Source organism: Chinchilla lanigera, unplaced genomic scaffold, assembly GCF_000276665.1.
Source record: "Chinchilla lanigera isolate Chin_1 unplaced genomic scaffold, ChiLan1.0 scaffold00013, whole genome shotgun sequence".
Lineage (NCBI taxonomy): Eukaryota > Metazoa > Chordata > Mammalia > Rodentia > Chinchillidae > Chinchilla > Chinchilla lanigera.
The window spans coordinates 8,918,835-8,945,277 of NW_004955414.1; the positions used below are offsets into that span (position 1 = coordinate 8,918,835).

At 39.8% G+C, this 26,443-nt stretch overlaps 1 protein-coding gene across 19 annotated transcripts in view; it reads left to right on the forward strand.

Moving 5' to 3' along the window:
• Positions 1 to 26,443, forward strand: part of Dlg2 (discs, large homolog 2 (Drosophila)) — a 1,924,417-nt gene that overhangs the window by 1,671,587 nt on the left and 226,387 nt on the right. Inside the window, exon 1 of one of the 19 annotated variants that reach the window (XM_013511790.1) lies at positions 13,042 to 13,127. The exons of 16 other annotated variants lie outside the window; for them this stretch is intronic. Coding sequence is in view for 1 of the 3 variants with exons in the window: in XM_013511783.1 (XP_013367237.1) it covers positions 17,235 to 17,310 (76 nt within the window). In the remaining 2 variants the exon portion in view is untranslated. 2 more of the 19 variants (XM_013511788.1, XM_013511783.1) reach the window with 2 other exon arrangements.

A 26,443-nucleotide genomic window follows, 5' to 3' on the forward strand; every position in this document is an offset into this window, starting at 1 on the left:
GAGAAAAACCAAAACCAAAAAAAAAAAAAAAAAAGAGGACAGAACTCTGTGACCTTAGCAGAAGAGTACTGTGGCGAATCAGCTCCTTTATCCGATGAGAAAAAAATAAAGCAAATCAAAAATGTAAAGATTCTTTGAGACTCCACATTTCCCAAGCAAAATTTTCAAAGCTTTTTACCAATTTCACCACCTCAGCTTACACTATCTTTTGTGACCTCCTATACACGTGTGCATTCCCTTTTCTGCTTTCTGCTCCACCCTGACTTTGTCTTCCAGCCCCTACATATACATATATACCAGGTATACACATACCTAACAGTGCCACCCACATGAAGCAAGAGGGAATTAGCAACTGATTATTTGCTATTTAAGGAAGTAGCAAACAGTAGGAGTTAGGTGAAGAGAACTGAGGAGGGGACATGCCATGCAGAAGGGGAGGCATTGGGAGAAATTCCCAGAATCCTGAAAGACAATGGTATTTTTAAGGCATTTTAAGGGTTCCAAGTGTCTACAGAGGGAAAAATGGGGCGGGGGGGGTATAGGCTGCTTAGGGTGGAGAGCAGGTAAGGGATTAGAGAGAGATTTATGCAGCAAAAAGGAAAAGACTTGGAGACCTCTTTGATACAGAAATTAAGAAAAGGAAAGTGGCAAAGGTGCTAAAGGTTTCTAGTTTAGAAGACCGTGAATAGGGGTCCCACTAGCAGAGACAGATCAAACCTCCTTCTCCTGTCAATCAATATTGCTTTTAAAACGTGACCTGCAAGCCAGGCATGATGGTGCATGACTGTAATCCCAGCATGCTGGAAGTCTGAGGCAGGAGGACCATAAATTCAAGCCCAGTCTGGGCAACTCAGAAACTTCAGAACATTTTGTCTAAAAATAAGAAAATAAAAATAAAGGATTGAGGATGCAGCTCAGTGCAAAATCCCTGAGTTTGATCCCAGTAACACCAAAACCAGAAAATTTTAAAAAGGAATTGCAGAACTAAACATAAAGCCTATTTGTGATCTGGCCTAAGACTATTTTGACCCTGATTGTATGGATCCTTTTTTTTGTTATATGGGTCCTTTGTTATTAATACACTCAAAGACAGAAAAGTTTGCTAACATTAATTCATGGTCAAAAAATCCACAGCTGTGTTTTCTTTGTCTTTATACTGCATGTTTCTACTGTACTGTTCGGCATTTGAAGTCAGTGATGGAGATGTGTCATTCACTTCTAACTTCTAGGTGTCCAGTGGTATAACTGTGTGTTAAATTTAACTGGGTCTGATGGTCCAGTGGTACATTAGATCCAGATAATGAAAGAATTTGAATCCCAAAGAGAAAAAAATACTAATTATAATTTTGCTGCAAAAATGCTAATAGGGACAGTTTTAAAAAATCAGGACCAAGATGGAAAGTGTGTTGGGATCACTAATTATAGTATTTCCCCAGTAAGTACTATTGATTTATTAGCTTCAGGAAGAGCACCTGTAAGTAAGCCTGTAATGTTAAAGCTAGAAGAAACCTGGAGCTGAGCTAGTTAAATACCTGAGGAAGAGGTATTTAACTCTGAAGAGCCAAAGTACAGTGAGTGAAGAAAGGCCACACACATCTTTAGAGCCCTGGGCGCTAGTTCAAGACTTCTTGACTCCTCACAATGTCCGCTTTCTGCAAATGTAATGATAAGACTCTGGCTGGAAAAGGAAATGCTGCCCTTACCAAGGAGAAATTTTGTCTATTTTTTTCCCCTTTAGAATACTTCTTATTTTTTAGATTAAATTACACATATTTAAATTATACAACAGTATGTTTTGATACAGGTAACTATTAATCAATGAAATGAACACCTCTGTTTGCTCACGTAGGTATGGTGTGTGTGTTAACAGTACCTAAAGTCTATCTCTTAAGCGAGTTTCTGGTTCTCAGTACTCTGCTAGATTTCATAACCCATTGATTTGCTCAGATGGTGTTTGTGGAGTTTGTACTATTTTAGGTCATAAGCCACTGGGATACTCAGATGAAAAGGGACATAGACTTTGTTTTAGAAAAACAAAAACAAGCCACAACAAAGCAAGAAAAACCGAACAATGACCTTCCGAAGTACAGCGTGGGTTCAGAGAGAAGGAGGAGCCACAGGGTCAGATGCTTCTTTGGTGAGGGAGGGAGAAAACTGAAACCTGCCTGGCAGTTAGGATTCGCTGGGTGGCTCTGAGCTTTCTCTGAGGAAGCTCAGTGACAAGAGGCAGGTGTTCAACAGTCTGATGGATGCTGGGAGCGTGAGGAGCCTAAATGTTGAGGCTGAGATTGGTGAGGGATGAGGCTTTGTTGACTACCAAATCACAACAAGCAGCCGAGTCTGAAGTCTAAGCTCAGAAATTTGTCCCTGAACATTTTTTAAAATCAATCCCTAAACTCTGGATGCACTCCCTCTTCGCAGATGTGTTTACTGTGTACATATACTACTTTGGATCTACCAGTCCAGTCATCTTCCTTGGGCAAGTTCTTTATCTGTCACACAGAAAATAATAATAGTGGCTGCCTCATAGATAATTCATAATCGAATGAAAAACACTATTTGGCATATAAAAAATGATCTGTAACTAATAGCTATCTTTACTACTTTTTCAAAAATTAAGAATCATTCCAATCATTATATCACAAGGAGCACCTGAGGTGACATTATTAGCAATAGTTTGCAGTCCACAGAGACTCATTTGGAAGATTTTTGAACAGTATAAAACTTCTGAGACCATTTTTTTAATGTACAGAAAAATAAAATAAACTATTTTGAACAGCAAGAACATACCACAGTGAAAATTTTTCTAATTCTTTTCAGAATGCTCCCTCCATGGCATGAGTGCTTTCAACAACTGGTTACTTTCTCAGCCAGCTAATAGATCACCTTCACTTTGTACCATGATGAACAGAGAAAGTGCATTTCTTTCTACTGTTTCTATAACTTTTTATTGAAGTCTGATATATAGTCGGGGAAGTACACAAATCAGAAGTGTATAGCTTATGTTATTATGAAGGGAGGATACTCATGTTATCACCACTCAGATCAAGAACTAAAGCAATACTGCCTTGTGTTTATCCCAGTGATCACCCTCTGCTTCTTTCCCAAAGGTAAATGCCATTCTGACTTCTAAACACTTGTGATTAGTTTTCATCTAGTTTTTACTTTAAATGGATATAATCACATGCATTGTTCTGTGTCTGGCTTCCTGTACTCAGCTTCTTGTTTGCAAGGATCACTATATTATTGGGTGTAACTATGGTTCACTCCTGTTTAGTGCTATATAGTATTCCATTGCGTGAAATACCATACTTCATTTATCTACTGTATGTTAATGGACAGTTTTTTTTGGTACTTGATAATTATTAATACCACTATGCATATTTTTGTACACATCTTTTGGAATAAAATGTACATATTTAGGAGCAAAATTGCTGCAATATAAGTTAGGTATTAGTTTATTTAGGCACTGCTGTTAAGTATTTTTTAAGTACAAATGAATGTATACTCACATAGGAGTTTTCATCTTCCCCAGTACTTGAGAACTCAGGCAAGTCACAGTGTGCTGGGCCCAGAGACCTCTGCCAGGCTATGGCTTTCTCTCTGCCTTGAGGCCTCCATATGGGGAACAGTCAAAGATTTTAGTTATAATCAAAGGAAAGAATAAAGGAAAATGAGTTTAGTCCATCTCCTGGAGAAACCTAATTTTGGCTTAGTTTGCATTTGTCTGATCACTAGTAAGGATGTGACAAGTTTCTTATATATTTATCAACTATTTGAGTATCTTCTACTGTGGATTCCCAATCAAATCTTTTGGCCATTTTTCTATTGGGTTATCTTTCTTCTCTTTTACAGATTGTAGGAATATTTTATATACTCTGGATCAGTTATTTGTTGATTATACATTGCTATGCCTTCCCTCTTTTACTCTTTTGGTTATGTGTTTTGAGCAACAGAAATTTCTAATATTAATGTAATCAAATTTATCAACATTTTTCCTAGTTAGTAGTTTTTGTATGCTATTCTAGAGATATTTACCTGCATTAATATCATGAAACTTATATTCCAGATTTATTATTTTACATTTTAAAATTTCTATAATCTATCTAAAAGAGATTTCACAAATGATTTAAGGCTCAAAGTTATATATTTTTCCTTATATATCTTGAGTGTGCTTAATGTTCTTTTTAGCTACCTGCTAAACAGCATGTTTTTAGTAGCAATTTATACATAGAGAAAACCAATAAAATTTGAATACATGTGAAAAATAAAATGCGTAATTTATTATTAGTTCAACATCCCTTTTAACTACTTTGATACAATAGAACTGGTGAATTTCTGTGTAGTACAAAAAATGCTTATGGCTATTTTCCAGTGAAAATACTGGAATACAGTGAAAAACACTGTAAAGATTCTGTAATTCAGAGCCTTTCGATCGGGTTTACCAGCACCCTCCCCTTCTGCTCTCTGGACCACTGTCTTCAAGACTGCTCTAAGCTTAAACAGAGAAGAACCGACATAAGGTCCAAGCGAAAGCACCAACAGCAACCCACATACTGAAGACAGCAGGGCTGGACTTCTTATCTTTAAAAGAAAAAAACAACATAAATAGAAGCGCTGCTATTTCTGTCTTTGTTGCCCATCTTGTCCACTCCCTGAGCTGTGCCCACCTCACCCCCAGTACTTTGGAGCTCACTGTCACCCACAGGGAATAACTTTGAAAGGATTTTGAGCGGGATTTGTGACTTGAAAGTCCACCCTGGTAGCAACGAGGGTGGATAGGAAAAAAACAAAGTTATTGTCATGGTGCAAGGGAGACACAGTGAGGAACCATTCAGTGCAGCGAGAGAGGAGCGGGGAACACAAGAGGTGCTTGGGAAATGGGCCTGACAGACTTGGAAACGGAATAGGGTGCCCAGGCATTTGGGTGGATAGAGAACCTCTGAGGAGAGCACACTTTAGAGGGATGAAGAAGGTGAGGACAACTCTAGTGAAAGCCGATGACTTTTTGTACAAAATACAGCTTTCCAGTCTGACTGTACCTCCTGCTGTTGAAGCAGAAAAAAATGGGATCAAATTCAAATTATTTCAAAGCTTTTCTGCCTAATGAATTTAACAGAACACAGCAAACCCAATTGAGTTGTTCTAGACAGCTACATTTCATGTGGACAAAAATGCCAATGGCCCACTAGCTGCGTACCTCTGGGGAATAGCCTCTAGCGCTAAGCCTGCCCTCATTTAAATATGACAGGAAAATTCCTGGCTGTAAACTGCACAGGATACCATCTCACAGAAGTCTAAATCAGTAACATGTAACATTAACATGGACAGTAAGGAGTTGCAAATGTGGGTTTTGGTAAACACTGTAATGCTTATCTATTGGCAAACAGCATTGTGTAGCTGGCTGGGGTTAAAGAGTAACAGCACGTGATTTGTGACGGTGCATTTTCACATCCCGGAAAATATAGATCCTTTGCAATTCGAACTTAATCTGAACCTCTTTTTTTTTCTGCAGAGGAATCAGAAGGAAGGGAATTGGAGTTGCAATTAATGCTTTTTAATAAGTGGCCCAATGCCATCTTCTCACTACCTCCATTATTCCCCTTTGGGGCCCTGAGTATGGAACTGAGAACAAAGAAAGTGCAGAGGGGGACAGACATGGAAGTCAAGCAGAAAACAAGGGGCTTCCATAGGGTGGCTTCACCCAGAAAGTAAATGGGAAAATTATAAATCCAGGAAAACAACTTGGAAACCAGTTCAGCTAACTCTGATAGGGATCTACTAAGTGTTCCATCCTAGAATACAGAAGGGATAGCTAGAATCATGGGGAGATATTACAGAGAATTTTCTCATTTATAGAATCGTAGAAAAATGAGAATGTTCCTGTATTATAGTGATACCACAATAATTACAGTAGGAAAACAAGACACCATTATATCAGATACAAGTTGATCCCTAGGTGACTTCCAAATGAAATATTTTTTGAGCATACATTTGATGTGGAATAGAACTATAGCCAATAGTCTTGGCCTCCCATGGTTAATGGACAGAAGTTAGAGGTATGGCCTTGCCTTTCCTCCTCTTCTCCCCTGCCCATACCATCAACACAGAAGGTGGAAACAAACATGGTGATCTTCAGTACACTCCAGAAAAGAGCCATGCTTTCCAGAGATGAGGCAGCTAGAATTCTCTAAGGGGGATTGTGAGAAAACACGCAACAAAGAAGAAAGACCTCACAAGGTTCCTTGACCTACTGCTCGAGCAAATATTGTTGACATGTTTGAGAATGTCCTTATGTAAAACACCCAGAGCTTACAGATTGCTGAATTTAGTTTGTAGAAATGTTCTAGCAGCAGTATGAGTAGACAGTTTTCTGTGTATATTAAATGGCTATCCTCGTACTCTTGGCTACAGAAATAATAATAGCAAATATTTTCCAAGAACCCATCAAGTGATAACACTACTTGATATGCTTTGCACAGATGCATGTACATAATCTTCATAACAGCCTGTGAAGTCATGCTATGGACTAGATTGTGTCCCCCAGGATTTCTATTTTGAAGCCGTATTCGCCAGTGTGATGGTTATTTGGAGACTTTAGAGCATAATCAGGTTCAGCTAAGGCTATGACGGTGGGCCTCTCAGGGTGGGATGAATGTTCTTACAGGAAGCGACACAAGAGTCTGTTCCCTTCTCTGTCTCTGTGCCATGAGGATACAAGAAAGCACTTCATCTGCAAACTGGGATGAGAGCTCTCCCTAGAACCCAACGGTGCAGCCACCCTGATCTCAAACTTTCAGCTTTTTTACCTAAGAAAATAAATGTCTGGGTTTGGGCTTGCAAGCCCGTTGTGTTTTGTTATGGTGGCCCAAGCTGACCAATGCAGCTCACTACTATTACCATTCCTTTTACATGGGGAAACATGGAGACCTTAAGTATCTTGCCCTATGCAGTCCTATTAAGTGTCTGGGAAAACTGGGATTCAAATCCAGAAAGGCCACATCTGGCTTGGTTAATTTATCTTTCATGACCATGACGTACAGGTAGAGAAGACCTTTCAGTCCTACTTTTATGGATGAGAAACTTTATGCTCTGATAGAGTAAGTGACATAGTCATGGAGAAAACTGCCTCCTTGACTCAAGAGATCAAGAAAACCAAGGCTACATTAAAGACAAATTGTCATCTTCTAAATTGAGATGGTATGAATGTCATGAGATCCCATGAACACTGACTCTCAGCACTACCTTATAAATTCCATAAGGGCAGACATTTTTTGTATCTTTATTACTTATTTTATATCAAAAACCCACAGTAGTAACATTTAGGAAGAAAATATTTAATAAATTGTTTAATATTAGCTAAATCCATCACAATATTGCTTGAAATTTCAAACTCAAAGCATACTGAGTGAAATATCTTTTCTTCCTACTATCAGGCTTAATTAATAACCCCTTCAGTGTCTTATTAATTGCATAGTTATCTAGAGTTAACTGTGAGTCAAACATGGTTCTGAGCGTGAATCTTTTCCCATCTGTATTCCCTGAAACAATACATTTTTGTGCCTTCCCACTGGAATACAGGGATACTGAATTAGATCTTAAGTAGAAAATGTATTATAGCTCTCAGAGAGAATGAAAATACATGCCTTTAGTCAAACTTTTTTTTAAAACCTTTAGTTTTAAAAAATAGAATCAATCAGTATGGGAGTTCATCACTCAGCATAAACTCTCTCATCTTTTATCAGGTGAACTTATTTCTTTCACCTCCAAATACTTTCTTTCTGCATGAGAAGGTGCGTTTTCATTAGGAAATTGTTATAATGCAATGAAAATAATAGTGGAATTCATGGGACAGAAGAGTTACAGTAATTTTATTCCAGTCCCAAATCCAAAGTCTGGGAGATAAAGATTCTCCTCAACAGTGCAACAACTTTGCTCTTCTAAACTCACTCATTCTGAAGAGGCAAAACTTCCACAGCCCAGTTTGTTTACCTTTGACTAAGCGGACGGCGCGGACGGCGGACGTAGTTATTTGAGCCCTGCCATGTGCCGAACACTTAATTAGAAAACAAGATTTTTTACTTGTATTTTATTTCACCTAACAACATAATGCTTGTAGATGGACTATTTTGCCTTTTGCACTATAGAGATATCTTGGAATTGTACCACCCACGGTGCCCCAGATTTTGTCATGCACAGATGCTCAGGAATTAAACACCACTGTCTATTGAGAAGTAATTAGCCGGCATCAGGTTGCACTCGGATCTCTGTGCTGCACTCTGCTTCACCTTACGTTGTTGTCTTCCTGCACATCATGAGCTAAGCAAAGCTGTTCTTCCATTTTGAATGTTTTTTTTTTCTTTCTTCTTGTTCTTGAGGGCAATACTTTAAAGAAGAAACACGTCTTAGAGAGCAACCACATTTTCAAAAATAGATGAAATAAAAACCGAGCAACAAATCATATACACGGTTCTGAGAATGTTTCAGCCTCTGTTTTGCTTATTAGCCAGTGCTGTCTGCCGAGAAACAGGCCCCTGGAGAAAACCACTGGAAATGGTAATGCCAAATGCAAGTCTAGGCTAATAAATAAAGAGACAATCTTGTTAAGGAAAAAGATTTCAAAATCCGTCCCTGTAATAGACCTCTGTGCCTGAAAAACACCTTTCAGAAGAGAGGCATAAAGTCACCCTACTTGGTCAGGCCATCTGGCTACTTGGGGAATATGTTGAGTTCTAGGAATAATTAATAAGCAGAATTTTCTAAAAAGTTTATATAGTAGAAAAATTTATATAGTGCTATGTTCTTCCATGAGCACACTGAGAGAGCAGCTGACTAATCTAAATATCCAGGACTATCTGACCGATCGATCGGGTGAGAACTGGGACTTGCATGTGGACGATTTGACTTGATTCAATGCTCTTGACAAATATATTGTGCTTCCTCTTCTGCAAAAATCATTATCTCAGAGTCCCATAAGTAAAAAAGCTATTAAACTATTTAAATTGGCCTATATGAAAATGGCAGTATTTGACAGTTTTTTGACCTAATCAATCTGTGGTTTTAAACCTCAGTAGTGACTTTTTGTTTGTGTGTTTGTTATTTTGAGACAGAGTTCACTGAGTAGTTCAGACTGGTCTTGAACTCACTTTGTAGCCCAGGTAGGCCTCGAGCTCATGAAGATCCTCCTGCCTCAGCCTGCCAAGTGCTAGGACTACAGGCATGCACCACTATACCCGGCTCCACAGTAGTGATTAAAACAAGTGACTAAGCTCACATTTACAGGACCAAGGTTCTTCTAGGTGAGGCTTTGAGTTCTTGGGTGTAGCTGCACATAGTATGATTTGGGGTAGACAAGGAATCTGGAAACCTGGGTCAACATCTAAGTCTATTGCTGATCTTGATTAGTTAGATTATCACCCCAGACCTTAGTCTCTTCATCTGTAAATAAGTAGATCACAAACATTTTAGACTACAGCCCACTTAGAAAGGGTAAAACATCCTGCATCTCATTATACCCTAATCATTCTCAAGTTCTAGTTGTAAACACAGCCACTGATTATCTAGGATGCAAATATAAAAGCAAATTGTAGGTGTGGGGAGAATTACGTTTGCACATAACTTTAGCAATAAGGTACAGATGGTTTATCTTTAGGTGTTCATATGTATTAAATCTTAACTATTGCAAAATATTAGGCCAAAATATAGTTGATGAAATCGATGTATCAGTAAAGCTAACAAATATGATGCACAACAAATAGAAAAGACAATAATAAACTAAACTAACTTTACAGTTATAAGCAATAATAACAGTAATTGACAAACATGATCAACTCAAGTAAACACTGAGGATGCAATGGGTTTTTAAGAGCATCTTGCCCCTACATTTTCGTATTTCCACCCCTCTGCCTGCATAGCAGTGTTTGACAACATAGCCAAACACTCTAGAGCACTTAACCTTCCAATATAATACCAAATGTAAGTCCTCAATGAACTCCAGTAACACACTATTTACTCAGTAGTTACCAGTCAGCACCTCTGAGCTGCATTTGAAAAGAAATACGTATGAAATGATAAGGGATTTGTTCTAAGTAGCCAAGGAAAGAATGTATGTGGCATGATCGTGGTGCCCTCACCTTCTGTCCTGCACAGCCCCCTCTAGCTGGCCAATGTTGACATCGAACTTTCTTTGAGACACTTGCTTACAGTAAGATCTATAGCTACCTTAAAATGCAAACCACATGGTCCTTCCTCCAGCAGCTCATATTCTAAAACTCAGACCACACAAACACTGAACATCACTTACATCCATGAAGTTTGAACCCTGTGCAAAGAAGGCTGGGCAAACAAGTAAGTAGGAGATAGCAGTAAGCCAAGTTTTGTGCACCTTACATGGGGTGCCCTATGTACATGTGACATTAGAATACAGCACGTGCAAACAACTGACATTCAAAGATTTCATGATACTATTATCTGCTTTGCCCTCCAATACTAGGGGTGTAGCTAAGGGTGTAGCACAGTGGTGCATTATGAGGTTTAGCATATATGAGGCCCTGATTTTAATACATACACTTGTACACACACACACACACACACACACACACACACACAAAGAAGAGGAACAAGAAGTATTTATCACAATACGCAAAACTGGTATTGCAATCCTTTTTTGGGCTGAGAATTGCAATTTGAAAAACACCCCTCTTAGTGAATAGTATCCCACTATGCCACCTGAGTTCATTGGGATCTCTACAAAGATTAGGAGTTTCTTCTAATGGACTTTTCTTAGCTGAAATGAGATTTTGCTCACTATAAAAACAGAAGTGAACAGAAGCACATTTGGAATTTCACTGAGTGATTGGTTTTGAAGTTGTGGGTTATAAGAAAAGGTGACTGGGATGAGACAGCATGGAAAAGTGGTAGAGGATAAGGGGAAGGAGAGACCAGGAGAGCAAGTGGAGTCCTCCAGTATTTGAGCATCTACCAAGAGAGCCAGATGTTAGAGGAACTGGACATTTGCATGTACAGCTCCTAGCAATAGATATTCTCTCATGCAGCTCTTGAGCACTTTCTGAACACCAGCTACTTGCCAACTTCTGTGCTAGAGCCTGCAAACTAAAAAATAGCAAATCCAGTTGGGTAATATTTATATAAAGAAATCTTGCTTTCAATAATATGGCAGTAAACATGCCTGCTGGCTAATACAGCTCTAAAGAAATGTGATTACCGTACTGAGATGATCAGTTTTATGAAGTTCTATTGGGTGGCTTTACTAGTGACTCACACAGCTTTTGTTTTCCAGGGTTGTTGTTTGAGCCAATGTTGAAACATTTTTAAATATTCGCTAATGTGAGAAATATTGTTCAATTTTGGAGCAGTAGATACCCTCAGAAAACAAACTTCAACTTACTGCCCTAGACAAAATTGTCCTCATGTACCCACTCGCATTCCTCTCCCAGTCAAAGGGTGAAACTGTAAAGAGGTCCTATCTGAACTTTCAGTGAGCCTCTTTGGAATTCAACATCTAAACATCTTTTTCTGGAGAAAAAAAATCATTAAATTCTCCTTTTATTTTAGATTATTCAATTTGCAGGGAGGCAGACTTGATAATGAATACATAAATCTTCCTAATTTCTTACGAAGTCTGAGTAATGAAGTCTTGAATGTATTGCCTTTGGGCTCTCCCCAATGTCTTTTCAGTGCTAAAATAAATCCTTTAGAAGATATGGTCCTCATCATTTCACAGCATTAAAACTTCTTTTGGTCTACAGGTAACTGAGCGGTACAGTGCATTCCTAGTAGGCAGGAGGCCCTGCATTGACTCCTAGTACCAAAAAACTTTTTTGAGTTTATCATATTGATTTATTTGAATATACATATATATGTATATATATTTACAGTACTGTGGATTAGACCCAGGGCATTTGTACTGAGCTATATACATCCCCAACCCTTTTTTATTTCTTTTATTTTGAGCCAGGGTCTCACTAAGTCACTAGTTGTAGGCACTAGGCTCAAACTTATGATCCTACCTCTGTTTCCCAGTGCTAGGATTACAGGCATGTGCTACCACCACACTGGCCTAAGAGATGTTTAGTTCAATACAAAATTAAATTTCTATATGTACCTTGGTAGGTAATAAGTTTCCCGATGTGAGACACGTTCGAGAATGCTCATTGTTTGAATGAGGTGGTTGATGTTCCACAGTCTCTGATTTCCTATCAGCTTTGAGATTGTATGCTGGGATTAAACAGTGACTTCTGCAACCCACAGCTGGGTTATTTGCCAGGAAAGAGCTTTTTGCAGCTAGTGTCTGGAATCACATTCCAAAATATAAAATGGCTTTCTTGTGAAATAAATATATTTTCAAGTACCAATTAGATTTCAATGAATCAGTAAGCACCTTTTAATCAGTCTTATCTGACATTGCCACAGACCCACAAAATTAAATTGTTAAGAATAATAATTAGGGCCTGGAGATTTAGCTCAGTGGCACAGCACCTGCCTGGCAAAAGCAAGGTCACGAGTTCAATTCCTGGTACCGAAAAAAAAAAAAAAAAAACCTAAGCAAAATAATAATAATAATTAGTAATAATACCAAATAATAACAAAATTCTAATAACATCACTAGTTTTTCTTAAGTAGTTAACATTTATTGGCTATTCTGTGATGTATGCTAGGTTAATTCTTAAAGACACTAATTTAATGATGACCCTATGAGGTATTATAGTTTATTCTTGTTTAACAGATAGAGAAACAGAGACAGGGAGATTATATAAATCAGGTCATTCAGAAGTAGCAAGACAAAGATATGAAGCCAATTAGTATACTAGCTACAGAGAATAAACATATAGCTACTAGCTTATATATAATGATAACTATTTAAATATTTCTGACCCTTACTGTTTAGTTATCTAAATTACTTGGGACTATTATGGAGGAAAAGGAAGAGTAACTCCATGGGTTCTTGTTTAGGATAGACTGCTGGTATAAAAGACACATTAACAGGAGAAAAACAAGTAGAAGTTAATGAACACATACTTCACATACATTGAGGATGCCCGGGAATGAGTACTGATCAAGACAGTGGCATTGAGCGCCAAGCTACATAGCATCATCAAGAGCCAACGGTAGGTTTTTAGGAAGAGGACTTTGAGCTTAACAGATTCAGTTAACAATGTACTGGAGGCAGGTCAGTGACAGATGAAGCTCAGTTGGTAGAGCTTGTTAATGTAGATTCATCTGTTATCAGCTCCAGGCCAATTAGGGTGCAAAGCTTTCACCTGTATTTAACCTTGTTTTCTCCCTGGTAGGAGGAAGAAGCAGCATACCTCTTATCTTTGTAAATCTATGTCCTGGTTTTAGGCAAAAGGCGAACAGATTGCTCTCCTGTATTTGACTGTTCCACTTGGCAGTCGTTAATATTTTGGGGTGGCTCATTGTGGTCCCACAATCATGTACATTATAGTTTACATATTTGCTATTAAAAATTGAAATTTCAACGATGGAAAATGGTTGAATAATTTGCACTATATCTCAGTGAAGTCTTACTTAAGAATACATTAAAATGTTCTTGATAAAGAGTTATGAACAGCCAGGCATGGTGGCACACACCTGTAATCCTAGCACTCAGGAAGATCAGGCAGGAAGATGGTCCTGAGTCTGAATTAGCTCTGGACTACATAGTGAGTTCTAGGCCAGCCTGTAATACAAGGTAAGACCCTGTCTCCAAAACACCAAAAATAAAAATGAAAAACATCACAAGGTGATGTCAGAAATGCTAGACTAAGTGGCATATAGGAGGTGCTGTGATAATGCCAGTGTGGTTTTTAACTCAGGCAGTCAGGATAGGAAGGATTTCCAGGGGCAGCAATGTTTGCGTGTGTGTTAGAGGAATAAATGGAGCCAGTGGACAAAGAAGAGCTGTCTGTGTGAATTCACTGTGATTTCCAAGAAAAAGATAAGAGAGGCTGAGGACAGCCCAGTTGTAATGGAGCTATGTGCTCTTCTAAGAACAAGGTCTTCATACTGTAGCTGATTGGGAATCAACAAAGAATTTTAACAGAGGAGAGCAAGGTCCATGGAGAAGCTGTGGAAGAGCCCACTGACTGCTGGCGTGGTTGATATGTCAAGGGAGGATGCTGTAAGAGGGGGGAACACGTTTTTAGGGAGTTCACACTCATGAAGAAGCAGTTGCAACAGAAAGGAACATGTAGACCACAGAAGCATTTTGGAGGTGGAATGCATGGAATCTGATGCTTGATTAAATGTCAAATCCAGGTTTAAAGCTGACATTTCTGCCTTAGATTGAGAGAGCTGAGATACCATTAACCAAAGCCTTCTTCAAATCCATGAATTTGTTCAAAGCCTCAAATCTATAGTATGATTTTAGTTGCATAATAGTTCTATGACACCTGACACTTGCACTAAACTTTTAACTATACAGAACATTTCCTTGATTATCTCATTAAATACACAGTTTGCCAAAACAAAACTAAGAAGGTGTGATTTAACTCAAATCATCCAGCTGGATCGGGCTAAGGTGAACCAGAACAAGGTCTCCATATTTCCCAGGTTTAAGCTTTAAATCAAATCACAAATCTGGTAGCTCTACAGTCAAACCTACCCCATCTTTTTTCTACTTTATATGGAAGATATTAGACTTGGAAATACTTTGGAATCAAACGAGAGGCAGGAAGCTTTAGAAAAGCCACAAAGAAATCTTGGAAGCATCAAGGCAGGAAGAGGCAAAAGAGCAAAGTGACAGCGATTGGTCCAGGTCTCAGGGATGTCCTTGTTGAGAACCCTCACAGCCCAGAGGCAATTCCAGTTCCATGGTGTAGGTTAAACAGAACTTTGTCATTTTCCTGACCCAACCTCAAACTCTGGAGACTCCCCTGGCTTTTTTTTCCCTGTCATTAGTCTCCAAAAATTTGATTCTTTTTTTTTATTTTAAAGAGAAAAAAAATAACAAAATAATGACAAAGACAAAACCAAAACAACACAAAAACAGTAAAAACAGTACAAGATTTCAAAACAAGATGATAGGAAATTAACAGTGGTTGTTATATTACGTATTGTTATCTTCAATGAAGATTAATAGATGTAAGGATGCAAGATGGCTCAAACAGTTAAAGAAAATAAAAAGTAATAAAAAAAAGTTAGAAATGATACAGAGCTTCACTAAACAAGATGGTAGGAATTCAAAAATGGTTCTTATAGTGCATATTGTTGTCTTAAAGTTAGTTGTTCAGATCACCACAGCAATATATGTGCACCCATGTTTATAGCAGCACAATTTGTCATAGCTAAAGCTTGGAAACAATCCAAATGCCCATCAATGGAGGAATGGATAAAAAGATGTGGTCTTTTTATACAGTGAAGTATTGCTCAGCTATCCCCTGGCTTTCTGTCCCATCAGAGCGTCGATTCTGTCAAGACCAGCTGGACATGTTATTGATGAAGTCTGGGAGTGCTGCTCAGCGATAGAACCATTGACCTGATATGCACTGGTGGATCCCCGGCACCACATGCACACACACAAAATATTAGGGATGATCATATTTTACCTCTGAAAACTTCTTTGAAAACTTGTTAAAGTTCCAAGAAGCCGAACAGAGCCAATGGTTTTAAAAACCTCTTGATAATTTATTTCTGATGGACACATACAGTACAACTAATTTCTTGAAACATTTACACTGAAATTCTTTTCTCAGGTGAACTTGATAGACTATTTGAGTTTTCAAAAATTATACAAGGCCCACTGGGGTGTAGCTCAGTTGGTAGAGTTCTTGCCTGGTATCTGTAAGGACCAGGGTTCAAGCCCCAGCAGTCAGTGAAAAAGCACATAGCTTTCTAGCCCGCACACTTTAAGGTTTATAAATGAAATAACAGGGAGACTGAGTGGGTGGTTACCATGGTGACCACAACATCTGATTTCCGTAGCAGCAGATAGGGCAGGCAAACAGTGCCATATTAAACTGACTTGCAACAATGATCAATAGTTGAGAGGGGAAATTAAAATGTCTGAGCTCTTGTTATCAGGTGCTCAGTCAGTCAAAACATGAACATTGGTACCATGTCTTCCAAAATGCATGTAATATACAGTTGGAAGTAAGAGGCCTTTAGCATATTTGGAAAATGCTTTTAGAAAAGGAAGAGAAATCCTTTCCAAATTTTAGCTTTTCATACTGAGATATCAAGAAAAGCGTTAAACATCGGCTTGATATTGCCATTAAAAGGTTTCCTACTTCAAAAAAAAAATGAAGACATTAATTTCTCAGATTGAGGGGATCTATTTTTATTTGATTTTGCCACCAGAAAAGTGCAGTTAGAGAAGTTTCTCTTTCCTAAACCTTCCCTTTTTGAAGTCTTCCCACCTAAGGGCTGATTTAAGCAGGCATTTCCTGGGCTAGAGAGCAGGCAGATTCCATCCTTCCAGCTGAAAAGTTAACACTACCCTGTGAATAACTTTGTTTCCCCTCCTTTACATTTTAAAAGAAGATACCGGAGGATACGTCAGGGTTGGAATTTTAAACATCAGCAGCTAGATGGGAGGTGGGATAGTATTTGAGGGTAAAAAAAAAAAAAAAACACAAAACCTCTGAGTTCCCTTCAGGGGGTCCTCTGGCAGCTTCCACCTCTTCTGTCTTACCAAAGATAAGGCCTTTTTAGCTGAGACCAGAAATAAAAAAGAGATGAGTGTAACAGTCAACACCTAGAAAGTGATTTGTTAATGCTTAAAAGGAAAGGAGAAAGCAATCTCATTTCTCCAGTCGGCCCTTTTGTGTTACAAAGCATCTCAAACTAGCTCTGCCACTCACTAGGTTGGAAAGTTGGCCCCACCTGCTTTACTCCTGCGAGGTTTGGCCGCCTCTCTAGAGCGTCAGGTGTGTGCGGCCTGGCAGAGTTTAGACACACGCCCAGGCAGCTCCACTAGGAGGAGGGGAACAGCTGGACTTGGGGAGCAGCTGCCTGCTATGCTGAAAACCTCTGGAAACTGGCTAAGGTGCTGTGGTGAGATCCATGCTGCTTTTCTCAGACCCATGCTCTTGACAGACCCTGTTGAGGGAATTATGCCCAGTAACATGGAAAGAAAAGGGCAGGTTCCCCCTCTTTTTCCTTTCTCCAGCTCCAGCGCCTGCCATTTCTCAGCGCTGGCTACTTGCAGGCATCTTCTGTGGCTGCTCTGTTTTCATGTCTCGCTATCTGTGTTCTGAGAGAACAGCAGTCAGTGAATGTTTCTCCTCCTCCGTCTCAGCGCAGCCCCAGAGCCACACTCTGGGAGTTCGATTCACCGTTGGCCTCTTCCCAGTAAGTCTGTCTCCTCTGAGTTGCCCGACTCTTGATTTTCTGTATCAAAGGGAGGGAGAGATTGACGGATGGGCTTGGGAATATGAAATTCTTGCAACACACTCAAGTGGATTCCAGAAATGCCTGGATCCACATGGATTTGAGAACAAAGTGTTGATATGTGCAAATCCCACTGAAACAGAGCTAGAGGCTGCCTGGAGCAAGTCTAGTTCTTATCCAGGAAGGCAAGCTATTTTTTGTAAAAGAACCAAGATAGACTTGAGTGTTGAATTTTTTTTCATGAGTCATAAGCTATGCAATGTCAGGAAAGCACTGAACTTTATGCCTTCAGTTTTCTCATCTGTAAAATGGGAATCACATTAGGTACTTTGCATAGGCACTTAAAAATAGTGGTTATTTATGGAAAACTAGATTCTAAGATCCTGCACATATAGGGGATATGTAGCTAAGTGTCTGCAAAAGGTAAGTAATTAATAGTCATGGCTTAGTTAGAATCCTCTTAGGCCATTTGGCTTACACTCAAATTCCAGTTCTCTCATGGTTAGCTGAATAATGTATGCCTGCTTCTACCACTGTGAAATGATAATTTCATAGATTTATGTCAGAAAAGACAATTCCTACTTTATAAGTAAAACTCTCAGCACTGTGCTTACCACAGAGTCATAGCTAATTAATTTGGGCTGCTGTTATTGTGTGGCAGAAATGTTTGACTGTGCATCTAGGCAGTAAGCTTTCCTGGACTAAATTTGCCTTTTTTTTTTTTTAAATGAGAAACTGGAAAAGATGAATCCTAGACTTTTACTTCTTATTGGAAATGTATTAAGTGGATCCATGTGCATTTCACGTAGCTCCACATCTTCCTTGATAGGAAAGATCAAGTGAAAGATTTAAACATTTTTATGATGGAGAAATAGTCATGTACATGGTCCTAAAATACGCTGGGCTTAAAGTCATAACCTGCTCATAAAGCCAGATGTGAATTCCACATGCTCCCATGGCGTTATTTCCTTAAGAACATATCTCAGCATAGCCCGAGAAACAGCTTTGCATTTCCATGGCTTTGGGAACGTAGAGCTTACATGCAAACACTTCATGCTGCCTTTAAGAAACTTTATTCATACACAGTGGATGAGGGTGGTACTTGTTAGCACTTCTAGTTTCTGTGTTGTTTTCAAGAAGGAACCTTAACCTGTATCTCCACATTCTGATGGCAGTTAATATGTATCTGGCATGACAAGTTAGTAGTTGGCAACCTGTGTAAAACCAGCCCGGTCTCCTCACCCTACCCCTGGGGTGAGAACATAGACTGGCTAGACTGGAGAGATTTGAATTCTCCACAGAGTGAGGGAGCTTGCCCTGGCAGTTCTTGTCTTCTCTCCATGCCTACTTGGCAAATGTACCTCCACGATTCCTTTACTAACTGCCTGGGTGCTCCGCACTAGGCTAGCACCTGCTTTAAACACAAGCGATAAGTCCTGGGTTTCTAGATGCTAGAGCACCGTGAGGGCAGGCAATATGTCTTCTGTTGCAGTACTTGGCCCTATTCTTTATTTGCATGGTGGTTTGAGTCCATGAAGATGACATCAGTGAGCAAAAATAATTCCAGGACCTTCCCAGTTTTCTGTGAAAACATTAAAAACTCTTTTTTGGTCAGAAATGATCAGGTTAATGAAAAATAGCAAAACAAATATTTGCTAGTACTCTTGTGTAAAATACTAGAAACACTGAGAATTGAAGTGTTTTTTTTTTTTAAAGTAGTTTGAATAGTGCTTGCCTTTTTCTTCTCGGTTATATAATTTCAGATACTAAGCAAGCATCTTCTACTTTCCTTGGAGAATTGTGATACTTCTTTCTAAGTGTGGGTCAGCCCTCAGCCTTTTATCCTTGTACTTTCAGTGTTCTAAAAGATCTACAGGAGTTCCTTTAATGGAAAGGTTTTTTGCCAGTGTTATTTCCTTTGGGAACACCTACGCATCCCTTTCAACCAGTCAGTTTCCTCACTTACGTTCATACATTTGCCTTTACTAAGTTCTTCAGGATGTCTGGAATTTCTTGAGGCCAGCAATGTCCTGCATAATCTGTTGTCTCATTTGAATTTCATCTATAGTCTCAGAACCTTTTATTTTTCTGCTGTGCTTTTGTCTTTGTTGGCAAAGTCTCTCTTTGGAGGACACACTTTTGCAAAATGTCACTTCGGTTTGTCACTGGACTTACAGAGGCAAAACAGGTGCATAATTCACAATCTGTGTAAACTGAATGCCAGGTGCTTGGTAACCAGTCAAAAATACTCCTGGTAAGAGCAGCCACAGCAGCGTTCGTAATACACACGTGCTGTTAGCTAGTAATTTGTGAACTGAAGAGCTAGTTGAGAGTTTGTGCTTTTTTTATTTTAAAGAGAATAATAAAAAAAGAACAATAGCAAGATTGACTGCTTTATGCAGTCACTTACAGTTAAAATATACTGTGTGGCTAAAATTTGAATCATTGTTTGGGGACTAGTGTTAATTAAACCATGGTATTGGAAATTGATACATATTGGAAGGGATGCAACTTAAAAAAGGGTCTATAGTTGCTCAATAACAAACACCTACTGAATGAATGAACTTATACATACATTCTGTCTCACTTTTGCAGTCTCAGTGTTCTCATAACATTGTCTGCAACCATATCTTTTTCTGCTTGCACCTATGCAATGTCCAGAATAGCTGGTTTAAAAATATCTGTTGAATTCTAGCTTTGAACAAGTCCTCGAACTCCTGAGGCTTGTGTTTCATGTGCTGCACACCCGGCTCCATTCTTCCTGCTCATAGTTCTCCCCTTCTCAGTACCCAGCTTCTACCCTAACAGAAATTAATCCGACCAGCTGATTACAGGGATTCCCTAAGGTCTCTTATGCCGCCAGTGTACGTTAGTCTCCTCCACCCGGAGAGAGAGATCACTGTTGCCCTCGTCGGGTGCATGACAGGGTCTTGAGTTAGACAGATTTCTCTGGCTGTCTTTTTCCCACTGTTCCAAAATCCAGTATGTAATTTAAAAAAATTGAGGATGGCTGACAGAAGGACTCAGAGTTAAACCTAGACTTTATTTAGTCTTTGACTTCAAGGAGTCTACATTCCAACAGCAACTACGAATCCTGGAGACACGTAAGCAGTTCACTGTGTTGGGGTTACTGGCATTGGTTTTGTTAGACATTGGTTCAGTATGGGATCTTTCACTTTGCAGCTCTGTGAGCTTTCCCAAGTTACTTCACTTACTCTGCTGCCTCCAAGAGGCCCCTCCTCACGCCTCCTTTCTGCATCTGGAGGTTGTAATCATTATCCCCCAGGATTTTTGAGAATCATAAACAAGATGAAGAATGCAGAGCACTTAAAGTAGTATCTCTACACTTAAAGTGTACAGTGAAAGCTTGGGAAACAAAAAAAATCTTAGCTACTTATGCATCATTCAGGTACATGTCCTCTTTCCCCCTAAGACTATCATGACACACTCTACTGAGTTCTCAGTACACAGTCAGAATATAATATTCAAATGAAGCATAATGGAAGTTACCCAGCCAGGTGAGGGGAACCACGGCTAAGTCCTGTGTTTTCTCCTGCCATTTTGGGAACTGACATTTGAGGACTAAGAACCTGCATTCAATTCTGTCCCTGTAGAATGAGCCATCCAAATTATTTGGGAATTGGTGTCTGCAGAGGTATTTTCAGAGCTTCTAGGATCAAGCCTCTCTTGCCACTCTGCCAACAGTGGTGCCTCCCCTGGAATAATTATCTTGCTTTAGGGGCCTCTCCTGTACCACCGAACAGCTCTTGCAATGTGTCCCCAGCCCTGTGTGCACACACTCGGTGACTTTTAGAAAAAGGCACTGACAGTCATTGTTGTGTCTGTTTTGTGGGCAGTGACTCTCAGTTCTACCTGTGTGGGGCCCTTTAGAGACTGCTGGGGATTCCAGGGGTTCTGAGCCCGTAGGTCTGGAGTAAACCTGAGGCACCTGCCTTTTAACTGTGCCAGCTACAGGTGAGCTAAGAACTGTGGCTTCGCTGCTTCTGGATACCAGAGCCTAAGAGCAGAGCTAGTCCTGGTTGCAACTGTTTGGACGATGATGTGACCCTCACTTTCCCATAGTGGGCTGGCCCAGATGGTGCAAGTTAGAACCTGGTTGCTCCTGATATATATGCATAAATATACATATACATGTACATACTTTTTAACATGGAGCAAAATTTCCTCAGTATTTTCCTTTTATTTTTTATTGTTTAGTATTTTCCTGTTAGAGAATAGTCCTTATCATGACTGTACTTTCTGTTTATTTTGCGGGATTAGCAACTAAATGCAAGGAGGGCTGAGGGGGTGGAGCAACATCCCCAGTCCTCTTTTCTTTTCTTTTCTTTTCTTTTCTTTTCTTTTCTTTTCTTTTCTTTTTTTTAAGTCAGACAAGGTCCTAAATTGCCCAGTGTGGCGTTGTACTTGCAATCCTCCTGCCTCAGCCTCCTGAGTAGCTGGGATGATTATAGATTTACACTACCACACCCCACTTGACTGAAATTTTTGTTTTGTTTTGATTTGATTTGATTTTTGATATGGGGTCTCACTGTGCAGTTCAGGCTGGCCTTGAAACCACTATACAGCCCAGGCTGGCCTCAAACTCACAGCGATTCTCCTGCCTCTGCTTCCTGAGTGCTGAGATTACAGGCATGCGCCACCACACCGGGATAAAATTTTTACAATAGCTACCTAATTGGGCTGCCTGACTTGAAGGTCCTCAGAGCCCTTCAGTTTACTCTCTTCTCTGCCAACAGCGATGTTGCTAAAATGAAAATGTCGTTGTCACCATCCCAATGGCCAGGCCGCAGAGAACCGTTCCTTGCTTCCAGAGCATGGGGTATTCCCAAACCGCTGCTTGCACATGGTTTCCCTGCCAGCTCACGCTTCCTCCCTGTTTATACTAATAATAATATCATCTACTCGTAAATAACAAAACAGTTCTTTACCTAAAAATGTAGTCCTTGCTAGCTGCTGGGCTATGTGTTTTACACATCTGACAAAACTCCTAAGGACCTTAGAAGCCCAGGGATAAGATCTAATTTGAGAAGCATCCTGTACCCCTAGCTACCTGGAGCAGCGAGTAGCCCTCCCCATTATGCCCCAGTGCACCATCAAAAGATGTAACTGACTATAGTGTATTTGATTATTTATGGCCCGGAGGTCTGTCCTCCCAAAGCTGTGAGCCATGTTTGTCCTTATACCCCTGGAACTGAATAGCCGTTGAGAGAGTGCATTGAAGTGCAACCCCATCTTCACTCTTAGAAAAAGCACCTAGACATAGATGACTCCTTTAAACTGGGTCAGTAGACCTAATAATGTCACCGTTTGTAAATCGCTTGGGTACAAAACCAGATGTATCACAAAGGCTCTGCCATTCCACACAAAAATTAACGTGGCACCCTTGCTCCCGGCCACAGCACACCACAGTGGATAATGTTCCCTAACTTTCTGTGTGCAGCAGACCATAGGTCCCCTCGTGCTGCCACATCATTAGTTGGCTCTGTTTGTGACTAGAACCATGAGGGTTTTTTTTAAATATATCTGTGTGTGCTTTTTCCCCCTGTGTTTTTCCAGGCAGACCCTGTAATCAGCTGTCCTGATACCTATAATCAATTAGCTTATGGGATGTTTTTCTCCATCTTCACTAATTGAACACTTGCTTTTGTTTTTATTTTTGTTTTCTTCTCTCTTCTCGTTCCCTGTTACTATGGAGCCCTGTGACTAAGCCCCTCTAAAGCCTGCTGTTCCTTCTTCCAACAGCCTCCGAGGATATGACAGTAACCCATTCATCTCCACACAGGTCTGCATCTTCATGCATAGCTAAGAGAATGTATTTATTTGACAGATATATGAAGTGGGTCTTCTATTGCTAAAGTAAAGCCAAAAGGTTAAACAACTATTTATGTTGGATGATTTTTTAAATTGAAAGCTACAGATTGCTTATACTCAGCTCTTATTGGTGTGGTGCTGGGAGCCAGCTATGAAAAGGGCATGTCCCGCTCTGGCTTCAAAGAAAAAAGCTAGAAGTTTTTGAAGTTGAAAGATACTCTGCACTTCCTTGAAAACACAGGAGCTCTGTTTCACTGAAGAAGTTAAAGTGGAGTATAAGAGTAGTAGATAGACTCAAGAGGGGAGAGGGGAGTACTGGAAAAGAGTCCAGTTTCTTTGGAAGCCGAGTTTCTCTTCAGTAAACACAGGGGTGTCCCCTGACAATAGGCCTGTGAACACGGTGGGCAAGAACGTTTACAAGAGTTGGGCAGATATTGCAGTAACATTTGTAACCCTACAAAATTCTAGGACCTAAGCGAGGGACAAAAAAGATGAGTGAGATCTGGACCCTATCTGCAAGGGACTTAAACTCTAGCAGGAGACAGTCATAAAAACCCAAAAGTAATAGAGTATTAAAGGTGATGTGGGAGAATTTTGCATAATAGAACAAGAGAGAAGAAGTAGAACTAGAGAATGAAAACATCCCATTTCCAAAACTTTGTCATGTGCTCAGAAGGAAATCAACTTTGACTTCTACTTCTCAGTGCTCAGATTTTGGGGGAGGAAGTACAGGGGATCAAGCCTAGGAGCTCCTGAGCTGCTTCCCTAACACTTATCATTTTTCACTGAGATAAGATCTCAGGAAGATGCCCGAGTTGGCCTCTACTCATAATTCTCCTCCTGCCTCCGCCTCTCAAGTAGCTGCAATTACAGGTATGCACCACCATGCCCGGCTAGTGTTCAGATTTCTGTTTGCAAAATGAGTACAATCCATGTCAGTGAACTAACTCATTTTGGGATACAGTTCAAAGAGCAATTAGGTTTTAAAACAGTTTCTGCATGCAAAACCATAGATATTAAATTCTCATGTTAAAACAAAGTATATTCATCCCTTGATATCCATAGGGAATTGGTTCCAGGGCAGTGCCTTTGCTCCTTTTCAGAGATACCCAAATATTCAGATGCTGAAATCTCCTATAAAAAATGGCAGTCTTTTCATATAACTGATGTACTTATTCTTGTATACTTTTGAATATATTTTATGTAAGTTTTGACATGTATTAATTATACTTACAAGTGTGATATTTCCACATGTGAACCTATACATCCAGGTCAACTTTTGCTAGCCTCCATATATCAGAACATGGTACACTTGTCTTTCTGTGCCTGTCTTATTTCACTTTAGCATAATGTCCTCCATTTCCATCCATTTTAATACAAATGACAGGATTTCGTCCTTCTTTATGGCTGAATAATATTTGTGTGTGTGCTGATGTGTACGTGTGTATGTCTGTGTGTGTGAGATTTTCTTTACCCATTCATTTGTTAATAGGCTCCTGAGTTGATTCCATATCTTAAACACTGGCTTACAGGTATGCCTGATATGCTGTTTTCATTTCCTCTGGCTGTATGGCAGAAGTGGAATAGTTGGATCATATGGTGAATCTATTTATAGTTTTTTGAAGGCCCTCCATATTGTTCTCCTGTATATTTCTAAATCATCTCCAGATTGCTTATACTATCTAATAAAATGTAAGTACTGTGTAAAGTTATTCTATGTATTGTTTAGGAAGTAATGATGAAAAAAACCTTTACTTCTCCAGTACAGATACAATTTTAGTTTTCCTAATATTTTCCACCCAAATTTGATTGACTCCATGGATGTAAGACCTAGGGAGACAACAGGCTAACTGCACATCTAAAGCAGTGTGCATTGAACTATAGATTTTTATCATTAGTTCCTTATAAAAGAAAATACTGCGGGACCCTGAAGTGCTTGTAGAAATGAAAATCTGAGCAACTGATATTAATTCCAGTGACAAGGTAGGGAAAGCCAGGGCCTGCGGGTGTGAGACCTGGCCAGCTGCCCCAGGGATTGGCTGCCAGGGCTGCTGGCTCCTGGCAGTCCTTTTTAATGACTCTGCTGTCTTCTTTCTCTTGTCTCTATCTATGCTTGGGGATCTGAGTACAGATTTATTGATGTGCACTTCTGCAGAGAATTAAAACAACTCCAAAAAGGGGGAAAAAACTGTGCTTCCAATTTTGAAGTTTTAAAATGTGCTCAGCAGATGGCTATTGAGTATCTGCTCTAGACACTGGAGGATTAAACATACTCTCCATCCCAGAGCTTCAATCTGGCTGTGTTATCAATACTGCAGGAGTCTTCTAGGCTGCTGAGGGAGGAGCTCTTCACTCAGCTAGCAGAGGCGATCAGAGAAGGCTCCCTGGGAGGAGGGATGTCAGAGGTGAAGTGTGAACTACTGAGGAGCCCGCACTGAAGGATGAAAAGAAGAAACAGTGAATAGCAAAGTAGGCTGGCGAGGGGGTTCCCAACCTGCACTGGGAAGGGAAAGTACATGAATAAGCTGACGCTTAGTCTGCGCCTGTGAGCTCTGAGTTAGTAGGAGGACCCAGATCACAGAAAGATCTCTGTGGTGTTTGATGTTTAACCCAAAGCAATAAGCCCAGTTAAATGCTTTGAAGCAAGAAAGTGACGTGATCAATTTCACCATTAGTTTTTAAAAAATGCCTTCTCTTTGCCATGAAAAGAATGGATCAAAGTGAGTACAATTAAGACGGGGACGAGGACTTTTGGTCTATGAAGTAGAAAGGATTGAGAGCTCAGCAGACTGCTGTCTCTGCCCTCTCCAGAGTGCAGTTGAACTGGCCTTGAACTCACGATGTAGCCCAGGTTGGCCTCGAGCTCACAACTGTCCTTCTGCCTCAGTTTCCAAGTCCTGGAAGCAGATGGCTATGGAGTATCTGCTCTAGACTACCTTGCCTAGCTTGAGGACTCTCCTTTTTAATTACTTGACATTGCTTGTATTTTTAGGTTCTGTTGCTAGAGATAATGCTCAATGATACAATGACTCATTCAATAAACTTCAAATAGTCATAGTGCAACCTGTGTACATTTAATTTAGTAGGACACATCTGTTGGAAATACTGATTCAGTCCAAGAAATGCTTGATGCCAAGTGAAATTGAGGATTCTTTGCCCAAATGTCAAGAATTCATGAAAATTTTTGACCCTTAAACTGGAAAACGGAGGGAAAGAGCTAAGGTTGTAGTTAATCACAGTGAATTAGCTGGTCCTATGTAAT